This window comes from Cynocephalus volans, chromosome 3 (assembly GCF_027409185.1).
Source record: "Cynocephalus volans isolate mCynVol1 chromosome 3, mCynVol1.pri, whole genome shotgun sequence".
Lineage (NCBI taxonomy): Eukaryota > Metazoa > Chordata > Mammalia > Dermoptera > Cynocephalidae > Cynocephalus > Cynocephalus volans.
The window spans coordinates 2,311,196-2,327,777 of record NC_084462.1 but is presented as its reverse complement, the minus strand read 5'-3'; the positions used below and the strand labels follow the sequence as shown (position 1 = coordinate 2,327,777).

Sequence of the window (16,582 nt, the reverse complement as noted above, 5' to 3'; positions counted from 1 at the left end):
AAGCTTTTGTGTGGGTACATGTTTTTATTTTTCTTGGCTTGATACCTAGGAGAGGAATTGCTGCATCATAGGGTAACTCTCTGTTTAACCTCTTTTATTTATTTATTTATTTATTTATTTATTTTTTTTTTTTTTTAAAGATGACCGGTAAGGGGATCTTAACCCTTGACTTGGTGTTGTCAGCACCACGCTCAGCCAGTGAGCGAACCGGCCATCTGTATATGGGATCCGAACCCGGGGCCTTGGTGTTCTCAGCACCACACTCTCCCGAGTGAGCCACGGGCCAGCCCTCTGTTTAACCTCTTGAGGAACTACCAGACTGTTTTCCAAAGTGGCTGCATCATTTTACATTCCCACTAACAGTAAATTAGGGTTCCAGTTTCTCCACATCCTTATCAACATTTGTTGTCCATCTTTTTTATTACAGCCACCCTAGTGGATGTGAAGTGGTATCTCATTGTGGTTTTCACATGCATTTGCTGGATGGCTGATGATGCTGAGCTCCGCCATTTTTATATCTTCCTTGCCATCCTGTGGTCTCACCCCCAAGGCATCAGGCCATTGCCCATCTGAGCTTTTTCTAGAATGACGCAGTGGTCTAAGCCCGTCACTCCTTCCTGCCCTAAATCCTCCACATCCTTCAAAACTAGACTTGAGCATCTTTTTCTCCTCTAGGAGGCTTTCCATGACCCTCCCCTCACCCATCCCCCAGGGAAAGTTAATCACCACCTCCCCTGGGCTTCCAGTATGTTCTAACCAAAGCTCTTTTACAGTGTCCAATATGTGGTTATATAATTAATCTCTTTATTTCCATCTGTAAACTGAATTATTTGAAGGCAGGGACCTTGTCTTATTCATCCTGACTTTGACACTTAATGTTGACATTGGGCAAGTTATTTAACTCTAAAAGGAAGATACTAATGGTGCCTACTTCATGGGGGGAAAGGTGGAGAACTAAATGAGTTAGTCATGAAAAGCACTTAGAATAGTACCTGGCTGGTAACACCAAGGTCAAGAGTTCAAATTCTCATACTGGCCAACCACCAAGAAAAAAAAAAGCCTCTAGAATAGTACCTGCCACAAAGCAAGCTCCCAGATCAATTTATTCCATTAACAAGCATGTGTTGAGTGCCCACAGTGGCTAGCTACTATTATAGACATTGGGGATACAGCAGTGGAAATAACAGATAAAAGTCATGCCCCTGGTGGAGCCGGCAATTCTAATGGGGAGGCAGACAATAAACAAGACCCATAAGTTAAGTATGCTGTATTTCAGATGGTGCTGAGTCCGAAGGATAAGTGAAGCAAGGAAAGGTAGTGGGGAGTATTGGGGAGAATTTCAATTTTATGTAGGTTTACAGTGAGGCAGGAAGACCTCACTGATTAGGTGACATTTTAGCAAAGACATGAAGGAGGTGAGGGAGTGAGCCATGGGGACACCTAAGGTGAGAGCTTCCAGGGAGCAGGAACAATAAGTTCAAAGGCTCTGGGGCACGAGTGCTTTAGGTATGTATGAAGAATAGCTAGGAGGCCAGTGGAGCTAGAGTGGAGTGATAGAGGCAAAGTGGTAGGAGATGAGGGCATCTTCTGGCTATTGTGAATAGTGCTGCTGTGAACATTCGTGTAGAAGTTTTTGTTTGAATACGTGTTTTCAATTCTGGTAGCTTTTCCTTTATCACATTTAAATAACACTCTAGGTTTCATGAGTACAGTGCTGTATTATATTTGTTTGCCCAGCACAGGGCCTGTTCTGTCCTAAGTCTCAGTGGATGTTTGCTGAATGAATGAGGTATGTTTGTGAATTACCCAAGACATTCCAGCTCACAATGGGTGCTAAATGATTAGTGTTCATATCATCATTTTTTAGTAAATGCATTTATACATCAGATTGGCAGAAGTTTCCTAATCTCAGGTGCTGGCAAGTTGCAGGGCAATGGTTCTTCCAGGCACTGCTGGTTAGAAGAAAAACAGGTGCAAGCTGGTTGGAGGGCAATTTGTTAGTAAAATCAAAATGCAGATATCTCTGGCCAGCAGTTCTGCTTCTGGAAATCTGCCCTGGAATAATGTTTGTGCCTATGCAGAGGGAAGCGTGAGTGAGGATGCTTATTCAGCATTGTTTTGTAATAAAGAAAAATTGGCAGTATACTAAATGTCCATCTGTAGAGGCATAGATAAATAAAATGTGGTATGTTCATACCATGGACGGATTGATAGCAGCTAGAAGGAATAAAAATATGTTGAGAAAAAGACAAATTGTGGAGTGATGCATACAGCATGACAGCATATATATTAGCAAGAGCACATAAACACACTTTCTCTGGCTGTGATTACACACTCAAATATATCGATAGGTTAGATGCACAGCAGCTTGTAACAGGGGTTACCTCATGGGTATTTGGGACCAGAGTGGAAGATCATGTTCAAGGGAACTCAACTTTATCAGTGATATAAAAAAAATATATATGTTTAAAGAAAGGATTTAACTCATTTGCTTAGAACATGGTGTTATGACACCAAGGTCAAGGGTTCAGATCCCTGTACCAACCAGCCACCCAAAAAAGAGAAAGGACTAATGTATTAATTGTGTAGTCAAAATTTAAATGTTAAAAATACATTTAGGTAAAGGGGGAAAAATCTTTCAATATAAGAGAAACAAACGAAACAGTTCTTGGCAAAAGGGCAGGGGCCCAGCACCAGAGTATTCCTTAAATCTCTTTCAGTCCTATTATTTTTTCTTAAGCGTGATGGTTCTGGGATCCTCCTTAAAATCTACTTTTCTGGTTGTTTCCTTGCTTCTTTTTCATGCCTCTCTAAGCTGACTTTTTTTCCCCATGGGAAAGATTGCTGTTTGTCCCACCATCTGAGCTCCTTTGGGTACTGATATTCAGGGCCTCAGGAGTGGGAAGGAGAAAGCAGTTGCTAATTAGCTGTGAAGTGACTTCTTGGGGTAGGGGAAGTATGTTTCGAGGGAAAGAAGGAAGAAGACAGAGGTTAAAAAACTATTAATCACCTACCACCTTGAGGCGACCCCATGTAGCGAGTGGCAGAGGCAGAATTTTGATACCTCAGACAAGTAACCTTGCCTTATTGTCCTCATCTGCCCCATCAGGTGAATAAGCCTGCTTAAAATGATTTCTAAGATACAGTAAAAGAAGAAAGAACAGTACAGAACAGTGCATCTAGCATACTACCTTTTGTGTACAGATGAGGAGAATGCAAACCATGTATTTGCTTAAATGCATATAAAATCTCTGGAAAGAGGCAAGAGAAACCTGACAGCGTATCTCCAGGGATGAGAGTGGGGTGGCTGTGAGACTGGGGAAGATGGATACCAAAGTATTCCCTTTTGTACCTTTTGAAAGTAGAACCATGTGAACATATCAACATACTGCCTATTCACAAAAATGAGGTGGGGTTTTTTTGTTCTTTTTTTTTGTTATTGTTTTTTTTTGTGGCTAGCCAGTATGGGGATCCAAACTCATGACTTCAGTGTTACAAGGCTGCACTCTAACCAACTTAACTAACTGGCTAGCCCAATTTTTCATTTTTAAAAATGCCCACCAGTATGTCATCAGATTGGTTGAGAAACGGAACAGGTGTGGTGAAGCCACCTTAGCAGTTAGGATTAGCATACAGGAACATTTAGGCAATTAAACAGTAAACATATAGACATGCAGTAAAGGTTCACATGACTCAAGCCTGGGAGAAAAGTCAGGCGGCACGATCGTCGTAGCAGGGCTTTGCAAGGTGCCTCCCTCTGAGAAGCAGACAGACAGGCACACACATCTTCTCTTCCTTTGTTCACACATGTCTCTCCTTGATGCCAGTCATTTATACTTGGGAAGTGGAAAGGCCTTGGGGAGGAAGGGGCTGAAGAAAATTAGGACCAGAATCCCAGGTAGCCTAAAAAGATGAGAGAGGGCAGTTGAAAACCTGTGGGCATCTCTGTCCCACACTCCCTCCCCACTGTTGGGGACATCTTGCACTGTAGAGGAGAGATGGCTTTTAGATGGAGGTGAGCATGTACAGGGCCTGAGGTAAGGTTTCTGTGCTGCAGGTTTGGCTTAGAAAAGCAGCTCTGCCCCTCTCTGAAGCTCCATTTCCTACAAACAAGTGGTTGGCCATCCCCACCAGACTGAGTGGTTGTGTAAGAGAGCTGGACAGAGTAGCCCAGCCCACCACCAGCTCCCACCAGGTGACTGCGGCAGCCTAGGTGAGTCTCTCAAAACATAAACCAGATCATGACACATCAGAACCTTCCCATGGCCTCATATTTACACTCTGGTCTGGTCACACTGCCTCCTCTGTGCTCTGGAACCCAACATGCCTGCCCCTCAGCCTGTGCGTTGCTGTTTCTTGGGCCTGGATCATTTGAGCCTGTGCCTTGGCTAAGGTCTGCATAGCAAGCTGCTTATTGCTTATTAGTTGATTTCCATTCTTGAAGGGCAGACTCTCTGAACTAATCTCTTCCCTGAGATTCAGAAGGTTTTTCTATGACACAAGGGATAGAGGGGAACTAACTGATTCAAGAGATATTTAAGAAGAATTGGTGGGCTTGGAGCAAGTGGATGACAACTTCTGTTTGACGTGTTGAGTTTGCTGTGCTGAAGACAGCCCAGTGGAAATGCTCAGGTGGACAGGGGACAGGATTGTGAACATGAAATCCCTGTACTAACACACAGGCAAAGGTACAGGCTAGGCATCATCACAGAAGGGTGAGTGAGGGAAGGTGGTGCCCAAGAGGGTGAATTTGAGCCTCAACAGGGATCAGGTTTCCCAGGGCCAGGCTGGGCTGGTGGTGGCCAAAGGCCAAGGCCCCACCGGTCTCTGATTTTCCCTTTTTTCTCTCATCTCCTTTGCTCCCCTCACTCTCAGCTCTCCTCCACCCTCTGGACTCCAGTTCTTAAATAGCTAATTCCATCGGGGGGGGGGGGGGGGGCGGGAGGGGCGGGGAGTAGATCCTGTCCCTGTCCTTCCTGGATGCCGTTTGGGTTTGGCCTTGTCAACAGCACCACCAAGTGGCTGTCAGCTGAATGCCAGAAGCATTTGCTCAAGTGACTTTCCAGAACTTGCCTTAATAAAAAGTTAATATTTCTGGGGCCGGCCCGTGACTCACTTGGGAGAGTGTGGTGCAGATAGCACCAAGGACATGGGTTCGGATCCCATATAGGGATGGCCAGTTGGCTCACTTGGGGAGCGTGGTGCTGACAACACCAAGCCAAAGGTTGACATCCCCTTACTGGTCATCTTTTAAAAAATAAAAATAAATATATAAAAATAAATAAGTTAACATTTCCTGGGCCCCAGGGATAATACATAAGGCACCAGGCTAAGTGCCTGACAGGTCAGATCATTTCTTCTTCCCACCCCCGTTTTTTAGGTGAGGAAACTGAGGCACGGGGGATGAACTTAGAATCTAAGGTCCTAGGGCTGGAAGTGGAGGAGCAGAGTCTCAGGCAGATGGGCTGCAGAGCCTGCTCCTCATCACTGGGCTGGGCCGTGCCACATGACTGACAGGAAAGGACCAGAAGAGGCCCCTGTCCTCAGAGCACACAGTCTGTGGCCTGGACTTCTAATGGCAGGCTACAGGCTTGCTGCTGAGATGAAAGTTCCCACTCAGAATGTTTATGGTTCAACTTCAGAGCCTCCCAGCTACCCCTCCCACCCTCCCCCTGCTCCAGCCCATCAATGGACTAGACTTGGAAGCCCCATCCTAGGAATGCAGTCCTAGGAAATGGAGTCCTTTGGCTGCACTCATGCTGCCTCAAATGAAGTAGAGCTTCTGTTATGAAGGAAGAAGGGGGGAACGGGTGTAGGGGGTGGCAGCCATGTTGGCCCCAGTAGATCAGAGACACATTGCTGAAGGGTCATTCAGTCTTATAAGGGGAGAAGAAAAAGGGCAGTAGTAGGCTCAGATAAGGGAGTGGCATCAGGGCTTTGTCTCTGTAGCTAGGCTAGCCCCAAGTCAGGCCTCTGATCCAGCCCCGCTTCCCCGTGGTCTGCTCTTCCAGCCAAGACTTTACAGGAGCTGATCTGGAACTCTCTCGGTTACATGCCTGTGCGGAGAACCCCAACTCATCCTTAATTCTTGTTTCTTTTTTTTCTTGTTTATTTGTGTTCATCCTTAATTCTGACATCTTCTCAATGAAACCTCCCCTGCCCCAGACAGAACTTCAGGCCTTGGCTACAGAAAGATCTGGATTCCTATCCTGGGACTATTCTTTGCTGGCTTTGTGGCCTTGGAGAAGTCAAGTCACCTCTCTGAGCCTGTTTTCCATCCAGGAAGGGTTCAGTGTGCTACTACATGTTTCTCCTGCACATTCACGATTACATAGTTGGTGCTCAGTAAATGGTATTTAATATTAGTTCTCATTAAGTTAGACCATGATTATTTATTGAGGAACTTCTGCCCTGTGGAGCTGACACCATCACCATTGTTAGCCTTCCCTGTGCTCTCAGGCATCATAGATGGCCCTCCCTCCATTGTAGATGGCCTGTTGTTGCTGGGTCCACAAAGATCTACTCATAGACATCTGCACCCCTAACATGGTTGCCCCAGCAGCAGGGATGTCCAGATTTTCAGAATCTCACCTTACTGTTCTTTCCACCCCTGTCCCCATTGCCTCTGACTGCAGTCTCTTTGTCGAAGCCAGCTCTAGAATGTGTTTTCCCATCCATTTATCTAGATTTAGTTCTGTTCTTTCTTTCTTTTCTCCTCCTACTCCCTTAGTTTCCTATGGCTGCTGTAACAGATTACTATAAATTTAGTGGCTTAAAGCAACACAAATTTATTCTCTTAATTCTGGAGTCCAGGAGTATAAAATAGATCCACAGATCTGTGTCCCTTCTGGAGGCTGTAGGGGAGAGTCCATTTTATTGCCTTTTCCAGCTTCTAGAGGCCACCTGCGTTCCCAGGCTCGTGGCTTCTTCATCTTCAAAGCCAACAGCATCGCATTTCTCAGATCGTTTTTCCATAGTCAGATCTCTGTTATTCTGCCTGCCTATTCCATATAAGGACCCATGTGATCATCTTGGGCCCACATGGATACTCTAAGATTGCCACCTGTTTTGGTCTAGTTTTGTTGCTTATAACAAAGTACACTGAACTGGGTGATTTATAAAGAAAATGAAATTTATTTCTTATAGTTTCTGGGGCTGGGAAGTCTAAAGTCCATCTGGTCGTGGTGACAGTGACCCAGCGGTCTCACATTGCAAGATGGAGTGAGCAGAGAGCAGATACAGACAGACTCTTCTCCCTCTTCTTTTAAAGTACTCAGAAACATGCCTCTGACCACCATTTTTAATCCATTCACCAGCGCATGACCCTATAATCTAATCACCTCTTCAAGGCCCCACCTTACAATTACCATAATAGGATTTCCCACCCTCTTTACAGTCACAGGGGTGGCTAAGTTTGTAATACATAAAACTGGGAGGACACAATTCAAGCTTCGGTGAGTTTTGGGGTGACATAATTCATTCCACTACACCTCCACCCCGTCTCCCCATCTCACAATTCTTAATTTAATCACGTTTGCAAAGTCTCTTTTGCCATGTAAGTTCACATATTTAAAGGCTCCAGAATTAGAGCATGCACATGTTTGGGGATCATTATTCTGTCTACCATTCCCCTCCCCCCGATATCCTTCCTAATCCTTTCCTCTTGTTCCAAGGCTGAGGGCCCTCCCCTCTCCAGTATTTATTCCCAGACACACACCCCTGTTCCAGACATCTAAGGAAAGGAGCTGGGGATAGGACAGGCAGGAGGAAATCAGGAGAGTTCCAGGGCTCGCTAACAATAACCCCTGCCTCCTCAGCTGCTCTGTCCTGATATTCTCCATCCCCCTGAGGACCTTGTTCTAGCTCCTCCTCTACCTCAAATACTTTTCCCACTGATAAGCCTCCTGCAAATCTTTGCACTTACTTTGAGATGCCTGCTCTGCCTATTCTTCCTAATGCCACAGGCTTCACCCCTTCACCAGCAGCCCCAGTTTCTCTTGTCCTGCCCTACTTTTTCTTTTCTCATAGCACTTAGCCCTTGTGACACACTGGATAATTTAAGTTTATTGCTTTCCTGTCAGTCTCCCTTGCTGGAATTTAAACTCCAGAAGAGCAGGGACTCTGTTTCATTCACAGCCATATTTCCAGGACCTCAAACAGTGCCTGGTACAGAGCAGGTGCTCAAAAATGTTTGTTATATAAATGAACATTGTACTGGAAAAAAATTGTAGGGCAGAGTAAATATTAGAGTAAATAAATTAGGTAAACTTAGGACTTGGAGTAGCAAAAGAACTAAAGATGGAGGTAAGGTTAGTGGAAGTGAGTGAAGGTTGAGAGTGATGGCTGAGAGCTGTGGTTCCCAAAGCTGGGGGTGGGACTGTGTCTGTGTGTCAGAATCCTGGGTGGGTCTTTCTCCAGTTCCCTATGGCTGTGAATGTGGGTATTGTGGTTTAAGACACAAGGACAAACGCAGGGGTAGGCAGCTCTGCCGTAACTCTCTTGGTGACCTCAAGGTATTCGCTTCTCTGAGCCTCTATTATTCCTGGGTGAACTACAGGTGGCTGCCGCTGTGGCTGTTCTGCCCTTAGTATAACACCCAAGCCGGTCCTCTACCTTTTCCTTGAAACACACCACTTCCTCAATTTTGGTTCCTCTCTGCTTCCCCCAAACACCATTACCTTCTCTTTTAGGAAAACTCTACCCTTTGGTAAAAGTGGAAATACCTGTATCAGAGCTCAGAATAGTTGGCATTTGTAAAAAAGTGCCCTAGTTCTGATTGTCACTGGCTCTGTTAACCTGGACAGACCCTGTGGTCTTAGTGCAAACTTTGTTAACTGGAACAGACCCTGAAGTTTAGGTGCAAATATACATTCTTCAAATTGTGATTCTCTCTTCTCTGTCCCCACAGTCTGAGTTCAAGCCTCAAGCTCTTGGCCTGGACAGTTGCCCCAGCCTTCTCCCAGCCACCTAGCCTCTACACCCCTAGTCCTTCCCATACAGACATATCTGGCCACAGCAGTCCGTCTACCCCTTAAGGTGCCCCTGTGGCTCCCTCAAAGTCTGAGCCATTAGTATGACATTTGTGGCTCTGCCAGCTTCTCCTGCTACATCACATGACACTGTATGTTCCCAAGACAACCCTCAGGTTCAGTGATTAGCCAGAAGGACTCACCAAGCTCAGCAAAGCTGTTATCTTCATGGTTACAGTTGGAAGGATACAGTCAGCAAAGGGGATCCAGGAGAGACCAGGCACAAGCTTCCAGTTGTCCTCTCCCAGTGAAGTCACACAGCACTTAACTTGTCACAGCAATATGTGACAACACACATGGAGTGTTGCCAACCAGGGAAGCTCAAGCCTTGGTATCCAGGGTTTTTTGTTTGTTTGTTTGTTTTTTAACAGAGACCATCAGGTAAGAAGTTGTCCAGAGTTTTTATTGAGGGGTCAGTCCCATAGGCATGGAGCACCTGTATCACTGACCTTAGTTACTCAGTCTCCAGCCCCACCAGAAGTCACATTGTTGGCATAGGCTATCTGGCATGGCCCAAGACTCAAGGTAAACAGAAACACTCTCATCTGGCAGGACTTTCCAAGGGCTTAGATGTTCCCTCCCCGGAGCCAGTCAAGGGCCATTCCTTTCTTTGGAATGTGCAGGGTTTGGACAACCCAGACCTGCCCAGTCAACCTTTTACTACACACTTCTTCAGTTCCACCAAATCACTTAGCACCTCAGACATACACCTGCTGTTTCAGCCTCTCTCCGCCTTCGCCCAGGCCCTTCCTCTTGCCTAGATGGCCCCTCCTCCTTCCCCATCCTCTAGCTGACCCCTCATCCTTCAACACTCAGCTCCTCCCTGGATCCTGGGCCAGGGTGAGAGCCTCCTTCCGGCTCCCATGACGTGTTCTAGCCCTGTCGCAGCCTTGAGCCCTGATCCTGAAGCTGATGTTTGACATGTCTCTGGCTGACTCAAGGGTGGGCAGGGGCCATAGCTTAGCTAACTGCTCGGGGCCTCACTTTCCTCATTTGTAAAATGGACCTGCCCCAAAGTTTGCTTTCAGTGGTAAATGAGTAAGACATGGAACAAACATAGAACAGGGCTGGGGCCGGCCCATGGTTCACTCAGGAGAGTGTGGTGCTGGTAACACCAAGGTCATGGGTTCAGATCCCATATAGGGATGGCCGGTTCGCCCACTTGGGAGAGCGTGATGCTGATAACACCAAGTCAAGGATTAAGATCCCCCTACTGGTCATCTTTTTTTTTTTTTTTTTTAAATGAACAGGGCTGGATCAGTATGTATTCGCCATTATGAATAGATCCCTGGCACCTGAGGTGTCGGGAACTGATGAGGCATTTAATAAGTGGTGAACCATTAAATCAGACAAGCCCCACAGAAGATTGTTTTTCTTGTAATTAATAGTTTCAAAGAACTTTTTATAAATTCTCTTCTGGAAAATTTTAGCTGTAACTTATTAATAGCAAAAGCTCTCTCAAAGTGAGGTCTTGAAAACTGAGTAGGTGTAACTGTTCGGATGCCTTTAGCTGCTAATAATAAACCTAGCTCGAGGTGGCTGCACAGTGGAGAGGTGTGTTCTGTTGCACAGGAAGAGATCTGGATGCAGGGCAGGGCCCCAGTGCTTATGGGGGCTCAGATACTTGCCATGGCCTCCTGAAAGTGAAGAGGCTTTTCTCAGAAGCCCCCAGAGAGCTTTGAAAATGCCAAGGCCAAGATCCTGCCCCAGGAGAAACTGACTTCATTGATCTGGCAGCATTGTACATTTTGAGTGCTCCCAGGTGCTAATAGCCAGCCAGTTGAGATCCACTGGCCTAGACCAGGCAGAGTCAGTGCAGGTGGCCCTGGAGTCATCTCCGCAGAAGCACATGGTTGCGTGGAGGAGGAGGAGGAGAATGATACTGAAAAAAATCAGGGGTCTATGAGGAAGGCTGAAGGACACAGGAGAAGAAGTGGGGGCAGCTGCAATAGATTTTCTCTGACTCAAGCTAGGAGAGAATTCCGTGTGAATACAATGAGAAATAAAAACTGGCTGGGAGAGGGAAGAGGAAACAGACTTGTGGATACTTCTCTGGGCCAAGCACTTGGCTTCTCATTTGTGACCTTGTTTATTCTTCACAGTGGACAGGGATTGTTACAGATGGGGAAACAGGCATAGAGAGGCTCAGGAGTAACTTGCCTAAGGACCTACAGCTAGTAAGTGGTAAGAAAAGACCCCAAGTCTTTTCCTTATGTCTGGAGACTGACTTCATGCCTGAAAACAGGGAGGAATCTTTCAGCTGAGCCTGCCTCATCTACTTTGGATGAAAGGAAAATAAGAATCTGAGGGTGCTGGGTGGAAACTGGGGAACAGAATAGTGGCCATGCCCCAGAGCAGGATACATATGGTGGAATGGAAGTAAAGAAGGGCTCGTGGTTCATGGTCCACTGTGGGGTGAGAACTGACAATTTATTTCCACTGGAGCCTCTTCTCACATCTGCACACCAGGGCCATAATCCTTTCTCCCAGGACAGTGGTGAAGTTAGCTGAGGGTCTGGATGAGGAAAGTGTGTAGCATAGTGCTGGCCACACAGAGCCGCCCAGACATCTCTACATTAGAATTGCCGCTTTTGGGGGCTGGCCCATGGCTCACTCGGGAGAGCGTGGTGCTGATAACATCAAGGCCCCAGGTTTGGATCCCTATATAGGGATGGCCGGTTAGCTCACTTGGGAGAGCGTGGTGCTGACAACACCAAGTCAAGGGTTAAGATCCCCTTACCAGTCATCTTTAAAAAAAAAAAAAAAGAATTGCCACTTTTTGTCACGCAGCCTGAGGACCCACTGAGTGGGGCAGCAGACCATGAATTCGTACTGTACTTGAGGTCAGCCACAACCCAGGTCTTTTTCATGAGAACTTCACAGCTGAGCATTCACAGCACCTCCTGGGCTCCCTTCACTTCTTTCCCCACCAGCTTCCAGAGACTGTCCCCAATGTGAAAATGCACCTCTCTGCTTACCTCCTGGCCACAGTCATAATGAGCCCATCAATTATGTTTCTCCACTGTATAGAGAGAACATTTGGAAACTACTGCAAATTAGAAAGATGGTCCATGTGTAGTCCTACCACAAGACAGCCCCTGTCTGCCTCTGGGTGTATCTCTTCCCAACCCTCTCTCTTCAGAATCGTGCTGTTTTCCCACAGCTGAGATCACACTGCACTAGTAAGTTTGCATTCGGCTTCAGTCTCTGTCATCAACTCCTCCATTACATGTGTATTGGTGGGATAGTGCAAACCGTCTGCCCTTCTATCTGATATGTAATTGATCCCCTAATTGGATGTAGGGAAATTCCCTGTTATCTGGTCTGCACACTGGGCAAGGAGGCTCATGAAGAAGTCGGTGCTTCCAGCAGGCCCACAGCCTGGGCTTCACTTCTGGTTCACCACTTGCTAACTGAGAACCTTGAATAAATGGCCACACATAGTCCTCTGAGCCCATTTTCTCATCTCTGATATGTGGAGAAGAATCTTGCCTCTGGGGGCTGGCCGGTTAGCTCAGTTGGTTGGAGCATGGCCTTGTCAAGGGTTTGGTCCTCTTACCAGCCAGCCACCAAAAACAAACAAACAAAAAAAAAAATAGGGCCAGCCCGTGGCTCACTCGGAAGAGCATGGTGCTGATAACACCAAGGCCACGGGTTCGGATCCCTATATAGGGATGGCTGGTTCGCTCACTGGCTGAGCGTGGTGCTGACAACACCAAGTCAAGGGTTAAGATCCCCTTACCGGTCATCTTTTAAAAACAAAAAACAAAAAAACAAAAACAAACAAAAAAAATAATCTTGCCTCTGGGTGGTTATGAGAGGTAGAGTGTCTGCCTTCAACTTTCAAGCTGATAATGGCACTGCCTGGGGCTTTTTCAGTTAAAAGTCACAGCAGTCTAGTCAGTTTAAACTGAACAGGGATGTGCTGGCCATGGAGCTACTGGTGGGGTGCTCTTTATCCCTGTTTGTGCCCCCCACCCTGTAGCTTATTGTCTCCCATTGCAGATGGCTGAGCAGATGCCCAGGGGAGGGGCCAGGTGTGCACCCTCTTTGCACTGCACCTGCAGATGAAGGAAGCCACCATCTCTTGGGCCTGGAGGAAAATCCTTGGGAAGGACTCTGATTGGCTGACTTGGGTATCAATTTATCCTTGAACCAATTGTTGCAGTCAGGGAGATCTACTGCTCTGGGCACTTGGGTCTCATGCCCACCCCTGAGTTAGGAGGGGGACACTCCAGCATGCCCTGAATGGCGAGGGTGTGTACCTGGATGGGCCTTCAGCCAGGGCCCTCCTGTATAGCCAAGGTGTCTGGGGCTAGTCTTCTCTTGATGAGATCCAAAGTGGCACTTGGGACGGCATGAGGGGGGTCAGCATACATACCCTGCTTGAGGGCAACAGGAGAACCTCACAGGTTCCACTCCAGGGAGCAAGTCCTTCAGGTGTTATTTTTTGTCCTTCAAGTCCCACTCACTGCAAGCATCTCAAATCTAATCCCCTCCGCAGAGTCTAAGATGAGTTCAGGGTCCTGTTCTCCCTCCTCTCTTATAGCAGTGGAAGGCTCCCGCTGTGCAGCCATGCACACCCAGAGCACACCCAGCTCCTAGCATCTGACCCTTGGGGCTTGGACTCATGCATCTGGATCCTTCTTTCCTCGTTTAGCAGAGCCTGGTTTAGGTTACATGGAAGAGGAAGGGTTGCCCCATGTTATAATTGTCCAGTCCTGCCAGTCACCCTCCAAACCACAGGTGCTCCATCATGCTACTAGGGTTGCCTTACCAAAACTGCTATCTGATCATGTCACTTCCTCTGCTTTAAAAATCTTCCCAAGGTTGCAGACGCTGGCGGATTTGCTTTGGGAGCTGAAGTAGCTGCTGCCACTGGAGTCTGGAGCTATGAGCGGGTTTAATTTTGGAGGCACGGGGGCCCCTACAGGCGGATTCACATTTGGCACTGCAAAGACAGCAACAACCACACCCGCAACAGGGTTTTCTTTCTCCACTTCTGGCACTGGAGGGTTTAATTTTGGGACTCCCTCCCAACCAGCTGCAAGTACCCCCTCTGCCAGCCTGTTCTCACTCACCACCCAAGCTCCAGCAACACAGACTCCAGGATTTAATTTTGGAACAACCACTCCTGCTTCAGGAGGAACTGGATTTTCCTTAGGGATCAATGCTCCAAAGCTAAACTTGAGCAACACAGCTGCTACCTCGGCCATAGCAAACCCCAGTGGCTTTGGACTCGGCAGCAGCACCCTCACCAATGCCATATCGAGCACTGTCACCTCCAGCCAGGGAGCAGCACCAACCAGCTTTGTGTTCGGCTCCTCCACCACCTCTGCTGCTCCATCCACCACATCTGGAGGGTTTTCATTCACTGGTGGAAGCACGTCCCAGACTGGGACCTCTGGTTTCACCATTGGCTTGGTGGGGAATTCAGCCCAGCCCACAGCACTTGCCGGATTACCCTTCACTCCGACAACGCCAGCAGCCACTGGAGCAGGGGCCACACAGCCAGCTGCTCCTGCACCCACTTCAGCCACCACCAGTGCTGGGCCCACCCTCTTTGCCTCTATAGCAACTGCACCAATCTCATCCACTGCCTCCAGCCTCACCCTTGGTGCCCCAGCAACCACAGCTGGAGCTCCTGGGGCTGGGACACTAGGCTTCAGCTTAAAGGCCCCTGGAACAGCTTCTGGCACCTCCACAGCAACATCCACCACCACCACCACCACCGCCGCCACTACCGGCTTTGCCTTGAACCTAAAACCACTGGTGCCAGCTGGGATCTCCAGCAACCCAGCAGCCACTGTGACTGCTCCACCTGGCTCCAGTGCAGCCACTGGGGTAGCCACCAGTCCCGCGATGACCTATGCACAGCTAGAGAGCTTGATCAACAAGTGGAGCCTGGAGCTGGAAGACCAGGAGCGGCACTTTCTCCAGCAAGCCACCCAGGTCAATGCTTGGGACCGCACACTGATTGAGAATGGAGAGAAAATCACCAGCTTACACCGTGAGGTAGAGAAGGTGAAGCTGGACCAGAAGAGACTGGACCAAGAGCTTGACTTCATTCTGTCCCAGCAGAAGGAGCTGGAAGACCTGCTGAGCCCACTGGAGGAGTCAGTCAAGGAGCAGAGTGGGACCATCTACCTGCAGCATGCTGACGAGGAGCGCGAGAAAACCTACAAGCTGGCTGAGAACATTGACGCGCAGCTGAAGCGCATGGCCCAGGACCTCAAGGACATCATCGAGCACCTGAACACGTCTGGAGGCCCTGCTGACACCAGCGACCCACTGCAGCAGATCTGCAAGATCCTCAATGCGCACATGGACTCATTGCAGTGGATCGACCAGAACTCAGCACTGCTACAGAGGAAAGTGGAGGAGGTGACCAAGGTGTGCGAGGGGCGTCGCAAGGAGCAGGAGCGCAGCTTCCGGATCACATTTGACTGAATGGCTCTTCAGGGCCCACAGATGTCAAGGGTGTTTAGTGTGGGGGAATGTGCCGTGTTGCCTAGTTTTTAGTTACAATGAGATACTTGTTAGCTTCTTTCTTTCTTTCAAATGATTGTGCTGTTCAGAGAATTGTTCTGTTTGACTTTTTCCACTAGAAAATAGCAAGTATTCTGAGCCCTCTGGTCCAGGCAGCAACCTGTGTAGGTTGTATTTCTGTATGTTTCGTTTGCATATCTTTGGCTTCTTTTCACCTACTACAACTACCCACCTTATCCTCACTCCAGCCAAGTGATGGAGAAGTGCTGGTTCACCTAAGAAAAATCTATTTCCCAGCCACAGTTGGTTGGGCAGCCACTCTGTCCATGCATAGTTGTAGGTGCAGTGAAAAAATACTAAGGTTAAAAGAATCTCCAACCTCAGAGAAGACAACAGCCTAGTTTTGGAGTAAAGATGTGTACTCATGAAAACTAACCACCAAGATGAAGTGCGTTGTGAATAAATAGACAATGGGAGAGAGAATTTCAAAGGACAATGGTCAGCTGAGGGATCTGAACAGGTATTGAAAAAAGAGTAAGACTGGAACCAAGAAGTCTTCCCTTTGCCTGACTAACATACCCACTCATCCTCCAGGTCTCACCTCCAGGAAGTCTTTTTACCTGCCCAAACCTGGGACAGGTGGCCATCTTCTGGGTCCCCATAGGACACTGAACTTGCATCTTTTATAACACTTACTATGCTGTATTGTCTCAACTGTTTGCTTCTCTGTCTAACCATTAGACTGCAAGCTCCTGTGGGCAGGGACTGATTGTTGTCCCCTCTTTGTGTCCCCAGCAGAATCCTTGTCACATGTTGAATTAACGAACAACAAAGATGAAGCCTGGCATGTTAGTCCACAAAAACACTTGCTGACATGGCCACAGTTGCCAATGGTGGCCACAGTTAGTTCTTAGCATCCCAACACCAAAGTTAACTCAGTAAGATCCAGTTTGTCTAGAAGGCAGAAGCAGGCAGTTGTGTCTTAACTGTTTTCTACACTTCGCTGCATTCTCTAAAATACTTATGACTGTATGTTGGTTTCCTAAATAAAATATATTTGAAAG

The 16,582-nt window shown here is 47.6% G+C and overlaps 1 protein-coding gene across 2 annotated transcripts in view; it reads left to right on the top strand.

The window, feature by feature from the left end:
- NUP62 (nucleoporin 62) overlaps positions 1 to 16,582 on the top strand; it is a 25,629-nt gene extending 9,047 nt beyond the window's left edge. The window contains exons 1-2 of one of the 2 annotated variants that reach the window (XM_063089438.1): positions 13,041 to 13,165; positions 13,859 to 16,582. In XM_063089438.1, the coding sequence (XP_062945508.1) occupies positions 13,923 to 15,479 (1,557 nt within the window). In that variant the 5' untranslated portion in view covers positions 13,041 to 13,165; positions 13,859 to 13,922 and the 3' untranslated portion in view covers positions 15,480 to 16,582. Of the gene's footprint in view, positions 1 to 13,040; positions 13,166 to 13,858 lie in introns of those variants that run through there. The other variant, XM_063089437.1, reaches the window with a different exon arrangement.